Here is a 12614-nt window from a genome sequence, read left to right on the forward strand (position 1 = left end):
GGGAGGGAAGCAGCGACTCATTTGCATTTAAAGAGACACACCAAAAAAGGGCTTTTCAACATGGTATAATAAATTATCTATAGGGTATTTGGACCTCAAACTTACAGGCACATTTTCGGGACACTTAAAGGACTAGTCCATTTTCTTTAAAAAAATCCAGATAATTTACTCACCACCATGTCATCCAAAACATCGATGTCCCTCCCTGCTCAGTCGAGAAGAAATTATGCCTTCGAGGAAAACATTCCAGGATTTTTCCCATTCCAATGGACCCCAACACTTAACAGTTTTAATGCATTTTAACATTGCATTTTCAACGAAGTTTCAAAGGACTCTATATGATCCCAAACAAGGCATAAGGGTCTTATCTAGCAAAACGATTGTCATTTTTGACAAGAAAAATAAAAAATATGCACTTTTAAACCACAACTTCTCGTCTATCTCGTCTACCAGCGCGACCTCACGCAATACGTTATGACGTCAAAAGAGGTCACGGATGACGTATGCGAAACTACGCCCCAGCATTTACAAGTGTGGAGAAAGAGGACCGTTCCGAGGTTGTTGTATGTCAAATGATACTAAGTAATGTCTTTGTGTCAGTTTATTGTTTAAAATGGTCCGCAAATGTGTGTTTCATATATGTAACACACTGAAAAAAATTATTCATTGAATTTAATCAATTTTTTAAGGTAAGTGGTTGCAATCAATTTATTTAAGCTACATTTAAACAAAAGTTTTATATTTTATTTTACGTTACTAAACTTTTTTGTTTAAATGTAGCTTAAATAAATTGATTGCAACCGCTTACCTTAAAAAAATTGATTAAATTCAATGAATTTAATCAATGGCATTATGCAATTACGTGAGGTCACACTGGCGCGTCACAGGACTGGAGATACACGAGAAGTTGTGGTCCAAAAGTGCACACTCTCCACTTTTCCTGTCAAAAATGACAATCGTTCCGCCAGACAAGACCCTTATGCCTCGTTTGAGATCGTTTAGAATCCTTTAAAACTGCAATTTTAAACTGTTACGTGTTGGGGTCCATTAAAGTCCATTAAAATGAGAAAAATCACTTAATGTTTTCCTCAAAAAACATAATTTCTTCTCGACTGAACAAAGAAAGACATCAACATTTTGGATGACATGGTGGTGAGTAAATTATCTGGATTTTTTTTTAAGAAAATGGACTAATCCTTTAAGACTAATATTACATATTGGAAATTGCTATATTTGGTGACCTTTAATATATTAAATAGCTTGTTTAAGACATTTACAGAGCATAATATGCTTAATCTGTGAAATAGTCAGTAATAAGTACATAGTTTGTATGCATTTTCATTTTCATTAAGAACATAAATAAAACCCCAGCCAGGTCAGATGGCCTTTTTTATGTGGAGTTTGCATGTTCCCTTTGTCAGTGTGGGTTTACTCTGGGTACTCCGGATTACTCCCACATATCAAAAACATGCAGGTAAGGTGAATTTGGATATACCAAATGGATTAACTTGTGAATGGATTAACCAGTACTTGCCATGAATATAGCCATAGATGCTGAAATGGTGTATAAACAAGGAAACAATGACAACACTTTTGGCACCAATTGATGGATTATTATGTTTTTGTCAAGCAGCCATCAAGCTTCTGTGTGCCCATACAGCCCTGTATAAAGAGAAAGATGCCGATTACACAATGAGAACCTGTGCGCTTGGGCAGAAGCCTACGCGTCTTGTGTGTGCAGAGATAATGAGACAGGAATTATCTCCACATGAACTATTAATAGTCATCAAGTCACATCTTGTCTCTCTTTGGGAGAGCACCAAAGGCCTGAGGCTGCTTTAGCCTTCATTCCACTTCCATTTACTGTGTGTACGAGCAGATTTATAGAGTGTTCAGTTTACTTATTCAGCAAATATAGATCATATGACGTGATTACACAAGATTATAAGGGTTAGCTTTGCCTTTGCTTTACACATGATTGAACCATCAACAGAGGTGTAGGAATCAGTTTGGATTGCGGTCGTGCTGTTACCTTTATCTGTCACCTCTCATTTGACTCTAATGTCATGTGCGGTACATCTCCTTCTATAAAGAGACTGGATTAGCCCACTTTTCCGCAAATGGCAGGCTGCCAGAACTGTCACACTGACCCAGTCATGGGTGCAAAGAAGCCCTTCTGATGAGCAGAGAAATAATTCAACATATCACAATGCCAATTGCTTCAAAGTGTAACACTGTAAAGGGAGATGTGTGCTGCTGTTCAGTGATGCAGTCACCACTCTGGATTTAGGAAGCAAAGTGGAAATACAAGATGCTCTTTGCCACCCCCATCTCACCTCCCACCACATCTACACAGAATCAGTGAAGGTGCTATAAAAAGAAGACCCTGACAGCTTGGTAGAGCTGAAAAGCCCAGCTTTATCAAGCTCGGCTACTGTAGGACAAACAATGACACCGGTAACTGCATACTGCGTATCTTTTTCATACCAACGCACTTTTCCTGTGAAAGTGGGCTCTGCTCGAAAGCCGAAAGGATTTTAAAGATTATCCTCCTTTTAGATCTGATGCTGCCAGGATTTCTGTCCCTCTCTCTTTTTTAGAAGCTGCTTTGGTAAATATATATACTAGGACATCTGGCCTTGACCACAATAATACAGTGTAAATCTCTGTCACATTACAAGATCGTTCCTTGCATTCCGATTCTACTGTTATGTATAATAAAAATGGTAATAAAAGTTGTTTGTTTTGGGGATTGCTTTTTGCATGTTGAAATGTATAAATGTCTGTTACAAAATTCAATCTGAATAAAGAATACATGAATAAAAATGATAAAAATTTTGTTGTTAGCACTTTATGCACAATTAAGTTCAGACACGAAATAACGGTTATTCCTACATTGCTATATTTTGTAGCTTTGTTTTAAAGTGTCATTGCTAGATATTTGCATAGTTTCTCAACTTTGGGCATGCCTCGCTGGCGTTTTAATAATTCCGTGCCTCTGGCCCTTTAAGAGCCTGTAGAAACCTGCGGGGAAAAGCTTGAAAGTGAATGAAACGCAGCCATTCATAAAAATAGGACAGACTGGGCTTTGATTGGTCGCTGAACGCTTAATACATATTCCATTTCATTCTTTCCAACCATTGGTTTAACCGTTTGAATGACGTTTACCTTGAGCCAATAGGCTTTCGGAGTCGAATGCCTCGCGAGCCCTGGGGAAAAGCGAGCAGTCCTTTTTCAGAAGCTCATTCAAGTTTTGTGTGTCGGAGAGTGCTCATCTATTGATCAGTACGAGCGAACGACAGGCATCCTTTGGGGATTAAATCCGTAACAGTGTTTCTTCTTCATTCGTTTCGAGAGTGCACGTCACCTGTGGAGTAAGTTTACCCTTTATTTCTTAATTTTTTACTCAGATTTCCGCTTTTTTTAAGCTATGTTGTTTCGCGCATCGCGCAAGTTTATCATGGGTTGCAACTGCAAGTAACGTTACAGCTACAGTATCTGTCCTGGGGGAAAAGCGAACGCCATTTTCTCCAAGAGAGGGCTTATACTCTTTGGCAACCATTTTAATCCATGAAGTTTGTGAGTGATATTGTGCTTTTTTGCAATGGTTACTTGAGTCCGTGTGCTCGGCATTAGCGCACTTACTTGACATTTATAGGTGAGGTCAGTGCAGACTGAACAGTGTATGGTTTTATGAATGGAGGTCTCTTCCCCCTCACGGATCGGGTTTCACTTCATTGAGAAAAACAAGAGGCCGTCAGGGGGCTCGGATTTGGAGGAGGTGGCTTTTACCCCAGCTACATTATTTATTTTTAATTCTTAATTTAAGGGTAGAATTCACAACAAGTACATTTCAAGTCGTAAGGGCTTTTATTCTTAAATTTCATGAAATATATATATTTTTTGCTATTAACTTGTAGATGCGATTTGTTTTTAATTATTTTTTTGTTTATGCAATTTTTTTCTTTTATTCGTTTGGAAGAGTATCATGAAGTGCGTCATGATAAAACTGCCAGCTTGTGTTTTTAACTTAAACTTTATGTAAGTGTAACTGAAAGCTTAGTAGTTTTCTGCAGTAACGTTATGTTTATGAACACTTCCTCTTTCATACAATATTTATGCATTGTTATAGTTCCATATACGTTCCGTATACATACGTTTGATTAACCAAAATTTTAGCAAATTTAGCAGACTTTTTATCCAACGCGACTATGCGAGAAGCGTTCAACTTTTCGTAAGCGTCAAAAATAAGCGTACGTTTTAACATTTTTATGTACACAGCTACGTTTAAATGTTTTTTTATATATTAACAAATAAGACTAATATTTAAATTCAGGGATTATTGATAATATAATCAAAATAATAACGAAGACAAAAACTAACACCTGTACATCACGCGCAGTAACTTACATCACCAGAAAACTCTTCGTGTATGATAAAGTTGATCGACTTAGTTATCAAAGTCTGTTTAGCTTTTCTCAGGTAAATTTAAGCTTAAATTTCGATACCATTTGTTGATGGACTAACTTGGTGTAGCTTAACCTAAAAGTGTCATCTCCTCCATATTCCTCACTATATTTAAATGAAATCGTCATTATATTATAATCACATGCTTATATAAGGTTTTCATTAATGTGTCCCTCTCTCTCTCTCCCTCTCTCTCCGAGTACTCTGTCAGAAAGGATGTTGTGATGGATAACAGAGAGAGAGAGAAGGGGGAGGATGAATATACAGTTTTAGATGGATCTAAGGATTTTATAAGCCTGTATGCTTACTGTTTTGATGTGGGATACACTTATAGTAGGCTATCTGTCCAGTGCGACTGTTACACGATTGATCTTTTTATCCCTCAGAGATAACAGACGATCAAAACAAAAATCGCTTTTAAGCGAAGACCCTGTTCTGGGAGCCTCCTTGAAGACCCAGGTAACATGGATGGATTTTATGACCAGCAAGTTCCATTTATAGTCCCATCTAATGTAAGTAAATTTGTGCGTTTCTGTGTCCAATAATCTGTAATTTTAGATTTAATTTCATTTTGAACATTAGTTGATAGCACTGACCATAGTGTTTGTCCACAGCAGAAATCATTACAAGTGGAAGAACCATACTGCAGGCCAGTTAATGACAGGAAAAGAAAGTTAGTGGAGACTGAACTCGCTCAGGATACAGAAGGTAATTCTGACACATTGAACTGATGCATCCTTAGCAGATGGATTTAGTTGAGAGATATTAACAGTATATGTTCAAAGCAGTTTAATGGATGCAGTGATTGTTGCAGGGGGGCTTTTATGTATTAAATACTTCACAGTGGCTTTTCATGTTCTCAGTAAGTCTCGTCTTTGCCATCTGCAGAACTTTTCCAGGACCTCAGCCAGCTGCAGGAGATCTGGATAGCAGAAGGTGTGTATCGTGCATCTGTTTGTATTTATATTTTAGGTCCTTAATACTTCTTGTGATTTTGCACATAATATTTCTTTTATTCTGGTTATTTAATTTTTTTTGTTGCACCAACTTTGTGGCATTGTCCAAAAATTGGCAGCAAATACGTTGGCAGTTCTTGTAAAGATGAAAGTACAAAGATTTGAAGTTGACATTGGTCAGCAGATTGTTTATCATTTTTTTAACTTTTTTTTCTAATCTTTTTTTATTTTTTTTTTCAACAGCTCAGGTTCCCGATGATGAACAGTTTGTCCCAGATTTCCAGTCGGAGAGCTGTGAGTATCTCAAGATTTATTATTTATTCTCCTTGGCCATGTATTTTGGATAGAGTCCAGAGAGAGCTGAGTCTTAGCCTATGGAGCTGATTATTATTCATATCTTGCTCAAATTAAAGCCAGCGTTTCATGGAAAACCAAGTATATCCTAACTCAGTGTTTTTCAAACTGGGGGCTGCGAGATGGTGCCAGGGGGGCCCCAGTTTTATGGCCCCATTTTATTAAATACATTAATTTATCATGAATTCTGTGTAATTAAACCTAAAAAAATAAGGCTACTAACCAAAAGCACTACTTTTTTGTATAATGTAATGGTTTTTTTTATTAAAATGTTAAGTTTTAGAACAGTTTTTGTCACAAAATTTCTTTGGGGGGCCGCGAAGGAATGCACCGTACACAAGGGGGGCCACACGCTGAAAAAGTTTGGGAACCACTGTCCTAACTAAAGATGGTGTCAAGTGGTCGCAATCTTGTCAGTTTGATTTGTTAAAAATCTCAGTCAACAAGGCTCGTGATTTTTTTGCTTTTGAGACTTTTGGATAGATTTTTGAAACCAAATTTTCTTCTTTTTATTCTTCCCTAAATCCTCTGAGAGTGGACCCGTCCACCACCTATTTTTTGTGTAATCAGCCGATCGGTATCGAGCATCACATGAGCCAAGCTCCTAATCAGATTTCACACTTTTATGCACTCCGTTCAGCCTCTGGAATAGACCGGATTCCAGCGGGTAGGGTGAGAGAAAAGGCTTCCCCTTTTTGGCCTGCTGAAACCCACATTAACCAAAACTCAGTGTCTATTGAGGGTTTTCAGTCCAAACTCACCCAGTTTGCTAGAGCTTGGCCACTGGATTCAGAGCCAAAGGAAATACTTGAGGAATTCTCAGTTGGACATTTGGACAATTCCCCCCCTTTGTCGCCACTGAAGTTTGTTTTTGTTTTCGTCTGATGTTGAAACTGGGAGACAGGGTGTGTACCCTCATATGTCAGGGCATATGTTTTTATCCCGATTTTCTTGTCAGTGTGGCATAACTGGAACACAGAAGTTTATTATAAAGGTTAATGCTGTGACATGCTGTTTATATACTGAGACACTGTTTTGGGTGTAAGCCATGCAACATATAGGTTTTCTTAGAGTTTTTTGTTTGGTCACATTGGCACAGGCTGCTGTTGCTTGGCAGAAGCCAAGCGTTTCTTCATTTGGTCTATTCAAAAATCAATGGGTGGCCCCTCAGGTCATCTGGTTGTCACATGGCCCCCTCATGTACTCCAACACTTTCCCAGTGCCGTATCAGTGGGAGTGGCCTCCTTTCTAACAAATAACCGCGATGGGCACAAAGCAGAAAAATGCCCTTGTAATCTCTCACTTTGGAGATTATTTAATAGAGGAGCCTTGGGAGGGGGCACACCTTTGCTCTCAACACTTTCACGTGCCTAGCGAATGGCCTCTTAAACCCAGTGCAGTCTGGATGATTTATCTGGCTTGAGTTGTGTAGATCCAGTTGCATCGGCCATTATGTGGCGCCGGATATGAGCGCTTGATGCAGAGATCCAGGGGCTAATGGTTACAGTGTGGGGAAGAAAATCATTCACAATCATTGAATTACGACCGCACTGATTCATGAGTATTGACTTGGCTATGATGGAAATCTGAGGGGAGCGCTTTGATTGCATGCGTTGTTCTGCACCGCGATACTGATGGACAGAGCGAAGAGCTTTTAAACCTTGCAGTCAATTGTCATTACCCATGAAATATGGTAGTTTAATGGTCGAGGGGAAAAAACTCCATCTGGGGCATTTTGCTGCACTTCTATGCACTGGTTCGATTACGAATCTTGCTTTTCTTTTACCCCGCAGTGATGTTTCATGGCCCACCACCATCCAAGATCAAACGGGAACTGAGTCCCTCCAAAGAGCTCTCCCCCTGTAGCCAAGACAGAAGTCCTATGCCGTATGGAGAGAAGTGCCTTTACAGCTACAGGTACTTGTATATCTGTCTTGTCATTGTATATGCAAATCTTTAGCCTGTGATGACTAACTTTGCTAATTTCCTTAAATACAGTGCCTATGAAAGGAAGCCCACAACTGGGTTCAAGCCATTGACTCCTCCCTCAACGCCCGTCTCACCGTGTGGTTCCACCAACCCGCTTGGGACACGCACCCTGCGTGAACAGACGACGACTCCTGTCCCCAATTCCACGTTAGGACAGCATCTCCTTCACAGGCAGCCTTCAATGACCAAGACCACACCCGGTCAGCCGGCACTCCCTCACCACTGCCACAGCCCTCCTTTTGCAGTGCCCTGTCCACCCCTGAACCGTGATGCTCACTTCAATAATGAGCCTAGGTCAGTTTCTGCAACAATATTAGTTGAACTTGAACTTCAGTGGAACTTAAATCTGTAAATGTATTTATACCACCATGGAATGTATTTTTTCTCTTGCCATATTATTAGCATGCAGGGTAGGCAGCACTATATATAATATATATGTATATGTAAAGGCAGATGACCTTTCTACCATGCTAATTTTAGGAGGTCAAGAATTGTTTTTGGTGGTGTAGATCACTCGGATGTTGTTGTGCAATGCGAGGGGTCTGTAATAACATGACCCTCGTGGGAACACATTGGCTGGCCGTCTGCCCCGCCACCTGTGGATCAATTCCTTGGAGCTTACAAGGGAATGTGTGGCACATCATTTACAATGCCAGCAACTTCCGTTTTAGCTGAAGATGACATCAAAGCTCCTGTGCTAGGCTTTATTTGTCCCCTGAAGTCACATGGCCGAAATATCTCTGTTTACATGCTGCATGTTTATGATGGGGTAAACATGTCATTTTTCCTGGTTTGTGTTGATTTATGAATGTTCCTGTTGTTTCCCAAAAGGTTTCAGAGACAACTTTCAGAGCCCTGCCTTCCATTCCCACCCGCTGACACCCAGGGAAGACCCAACTTCATGCCACATGTCCCAAGCACTTCACCAAGAGATGGCAGACCACCTTACCATCGCCAAATGTCAGAACCCCTGGTTCCCGTGCCTCCTCAGGGTTTCAAACAGGAGCTCCTAGAACCACGCTACTCTGAGCAGGGTGTTCCCAACATGGTCCCGTCCCAGGCGGCCTTCCACCCAATGGCCATCAAGCAGGAGCCACGTGACTTCTGCTTTGACTCTGGTGAGAATTCGCAAAGCTCCAATTTTTCAAGAGATAAAGATTTTTCAAGTATGCAAAATTTGTCGAGTAGGTTTGGCTTGGCTATATGAGAGCTGTCTGGGTTAGGAGGACATGGAATGCGTTTTGTGTGCTGTCATAAGCCTGTGACTTTTAGCAATGTTTTGTGAGGTGTACACAAAGAGAAGCATGCGCACATGCACCTCAAACATTTGCATGCACTTTGAAGATGCACATTGAACAAGGCTCGACGAACAAATTATCAATTACAATTGTAAAACAATTAAAGTGTATTTTGAGATTTTCATATTTAAAAAATTGTGTTGCATTTAGAGATCATATCTGAAGCCATTGTAGTCCAGTTGGGTTACCGTATATCAACCTCTATTGCTCGGCTGGTCCTCATACAATTAATCTTTGTTCATTCCCTCTAGATATGGTCAGTGATGCGATTCCAATTCGTCTTACTATTCTTCTCATAAATGCATACGTCACATAACATTTGAACGGGCACATCCAAACTGGGTTTCTTTATATGTATGGCAGCCTGACAGATGATGCAATCAGTGAGGCAGCCTAAGAGAAAAGCTGAAAAGGGGTGGCGTGTCCTGCCGAATCACTGGGACACGCAAGGACAGATAAAACTTGATTTTCATGGTCCAATATCTTGACATGGTGGCTAATCCTATTTGGTGACTCAGTAGACTCATTGCTAATGCTGCATGTCTCTACGGCGTGTTGATATGAGCTTAGCCAGTCCTGCCAGATGCATGAAGCCCAGCATCAGCGTTTGCATTAAGAAACGGTGAGCGTTAATCTTGCCTTGTAGTCCACTGCCAAAACCTCTTTTGCCAAATGTCTCCCCTCAAAGCTGTGTTTTGGAAATAATTCCGGATTCAGGAGTAGTTAAACGTGTGCTTTTATTGCATTTTAAGTAAAAATTTACCTGAATCATTGGGAATCTTTTGTTTTGCAGAAGTGCCTAAGTGCCAGTCTTCATTTGGGAGGGCAGCAAGCTTCTACCAAAGCCATGAGAGTAAGTGACAACTCCATCGACGCATATAATACTCACCGTGGCTTTATCATACAAAGCAGTTTTATCCTGTGAGATCTAACACAGGTTATCTTTGTCCTTTTTAGGCTTTTCTTTTGACAGAGATCAGCAGTTATATTATGATGACACCTGCGTGGTTCCCGAGCGAATTGAAGGGAAGATTTTGCAACATGTCCATACTGAGAAATCTTTAAGTGTAATTTCCAAACCATTTCATTGAGGTTGGTGGGTTTTATGTCAATGTCAAGTGTTCAGTCTGTTCAGGGTTTACCAGGCCAACCCCCTCTTTCGTTTTTGAAGAGGGTGGTAGTATGGTGGTGTGAAAGGAATGCAGTGTCCACCTTAGTTGTGTTTGGAATTTCTCATCTGCTTGCTCGCGCACCTCTGCAAACTTGAATCCTCATAATTTTCATTCCTGACAGGGAAGATAAAGCAAGAGCCATCTGTGTATCGTGACGGTCCCCCGTACCAGCGCCGTGGCTCCCTTCAACTTTGGCAGTTTCTCGTCACGCTCCTGGATGATCCCGCCAACGGGCATTTCATTGCGTGGACGGGACGAGGAATGGAATTCAAACTTATAGAGCCAGAGGAGGTGAGCTATCTTTATGTTTATCATATTTAAACCCATACTCCATTTCCATAATCCCACTGTATTTGCTAAATCACTGAAATGACATTCCTCCTCCTGCTGTTTTAGGTGGCCCGACGCTGGGGTATCCAGAAAAACAGGCCGGCCATGAACTATGACAAGCTGAGTCGCTCCTTGCGCTACTATTATGAGAAAGGAATCATGCAGAAGGTAAAGGCAGGTTCACATTCGGTTTACTCTGTGCTTAAATAAAAAAAAATAGTTTGGTTGTCAAGTGCGACACACTTAACATCCGTATTCCTGTTTTTAGGTTGCTGGTGAGAGGTATGTATACAAATTTGTGTGCGATCCCGAGGCCCTCTTCTCCATGGCTTTTCCAGACAACCAGAGGCCCAACCTTAAAGCAGATCCCGATGGCCTGCCCGGAGCAGATGAGGACACGCTTCCACTGACACACTATGATGATGTGGCTTCGTACCTGGTAGACGGAGGGGAGCAGTGTGTCTCTGGGATGCCTTTCCCTGACGGTTATGTGTACTGATCAGCACCCTGAAATGTTGATCTGACTGACACACATCTGTCCCTGTTGCCTCAACTTCTGAACTGCCCACTTCCAGATTCACCCTCCCAAACGTATAAATGAATGAGGAGATATCTGCAAGACACTTTCTCTCTGGCGTCAGTCGCTGGGATGGGGGTCGAGGATGTGAGCAAAGACGGTTTGCAGTGTTCATGGCAAGCGGTCAATGCCACAGGAAGAGATGGTTGAGCTGGAGCAAGAATGGTGCTCGAAGGACAGAGAGAGATCTTATTGCAAGAATTGTAGCAATTCTGTTTTTGACAATCTGCTTTTAAAAAAAAAATGGTAACCAATTATTAAGAAAAAAAAACTTAAATGCAGCACTATTTAATAGATGCCTTTTTGGTCTCAATTAATTTTTCGTTCCCTCCAAACCACAGACTAAAAGTCAAAAGGGCTTTATTTTGCAAGGAGGAATAAAATGACCCGTTTGTTTCTTCACACCTGTTAAGACTCTTTAGAAAGCTGGCTTTTATACAACAATTTTTGTTTAAATGTGGACAGCTTTAATTCTGCTGTGGATTCCTACAGAACAATGTTTTATTTTTTGTATCATTAGTTTGGTTCTGAATGTCAGGTGTTGTTTTATATTAACTTTCTTTGTTTTGTGCTGGTTAACCCAAGAGTTATTGATGTGAGGAATGTAAATTTAAACCAGAGGCACTCCTATAGTATATTTACTAGTCAACTTTGCAGGACTGTTAACCCATTGTTAAATCTATTTCTGTATATTGAATTTGTTTTCTCCCTAAAATGCCAAATTTGAAATATAACTTTCTCACTTCACAACATTCGAAAGGGATGCACTAATCCGAATTTCTCCATGAGGACTCTGAATGCATAAGTGTGAGTAAAGGGCAAACGTATTTAGGCTCGTACATTGCTATTTTGTTACCATCCTAGATTTTAATGCACCGGGAGAGCAGGATTATCAGGGCCTTGCATGCAATAAGGTAAAAGAAAAATACATTTTCAAGTTTGACCACTGCTTCCTATTGCATGATGTACTCAATGATCAGCTGTCCACTAACATATCGCTTTATGCTGGACAAAGAAGAAATCGTGGAGTTTTCTGCATTTGTATTCTCTCTTTTCTTTCTTTTTTTGAAAAGATGAACTTATATATTTTTGCAAAGTCTGCATTTATTTGATTTGATTGTATAAGCTGTATAGTTCTGCCTGTAACAGATACTCTATGTATGTTTTAAATGGACCCCTGCATTGCACACCGGTGGTTACTGGACACCCTTTCCTGGTGGGTTCGAGAGCAGTGCCTTTAAATGAGAGGTGCAGCTTATAAATGAACAGTTTTCTCATCGAATGAGGGGCTCGCCTCAACCTCCACCACAGAAAGGTTGTCTGCACTTGTACAGGCTTAACCTTGTTCCCTCACAATGTGTACCTTACACTGCTGAGTTTATAATCTGTACTGGGTACAATAAACTGTACATTCTGCTTCACTTTCATGCTGCCATTCTTTCATTTCATCCTTTTTTAACAATCTTTTGTT

General features: G+C 40.4%; 1 protein-coding gene across 1 annotated transcript; it reads left to right on the forward strand.

Annotated features, from left to right (window-relative positions):
* Positions 1 to 4916: 4916 nt before the first annotated feature.
* etv5a (ETS variant transcription factor 5a) lies at positions 4917 to 11372 on the forward strand. Its single transcript, XM_073855127.1, has 12 exons — positions 4917 to 4979; positions 5082 to 5175; positions 5356 to 5403; positions 5667 to 5717; positions 7571 to 7694; positions 7776 to 8060; positions 8598 to 8884; positions 9858 to 9917; positions 10022 to 10107; positions 10375 to 10527; positions 10633 to 10734; positions 10835 to 11372. The coding sequence occupies exons 1-12, from the start codon at positions 4932 to 4934 to the stop codon at positions 11063 to 11065; spliced, it is 1569 nt and encodes a 522-aa protein (XP_073711228.1). The 5' UTR covers positions 4917 to 4931; the 3' UTR covers positions 11066 to 11372.
* The last annotated feature ends 1242 nt before the right edge of the window (positions 11373 to 12614 follow it).

This window comes from Misgurnus anguillicaudatus, chromosome 17 (genome assembly GCF_027580225.2).
Source record: "Misgurnus anguillicaudatus chromosome 17, ASM2758022v2, whole genome shotgun sequence".
Classification (NCBI taxonomy): Eukaryota; Metazoa; Chordata; class Actinopteri; order Cypriniformes; family Cobitidae; genus Misgurnus; species Misgurnus anguillicaudatus.

Excerpts from the sequence above, each read along its gene's own strand:
- etv5a (XM_073855127.1), top strand. The coding sequence starts at position 4,932 with ATGGATGGATTTTATGACCAGCAAGTTCCATTTATAGTCCCATCTAAT. Across the intron at positions 8,061-8,597 it reads CACTTCAATAATGAGCCTAG|GTTTCAGAGACAACTTTCAG; the intron begins GTCAGTTTCTGC and ends GTTTCCCAAAAG. Across the intron at positions 10,108-10,374 it reads AAGGGAAGATTTTGCAACAT|CCATCTGTGTATCGTGACGG; the intron begins GTCCATACTGAG and ends ATAAAGCAAGAG.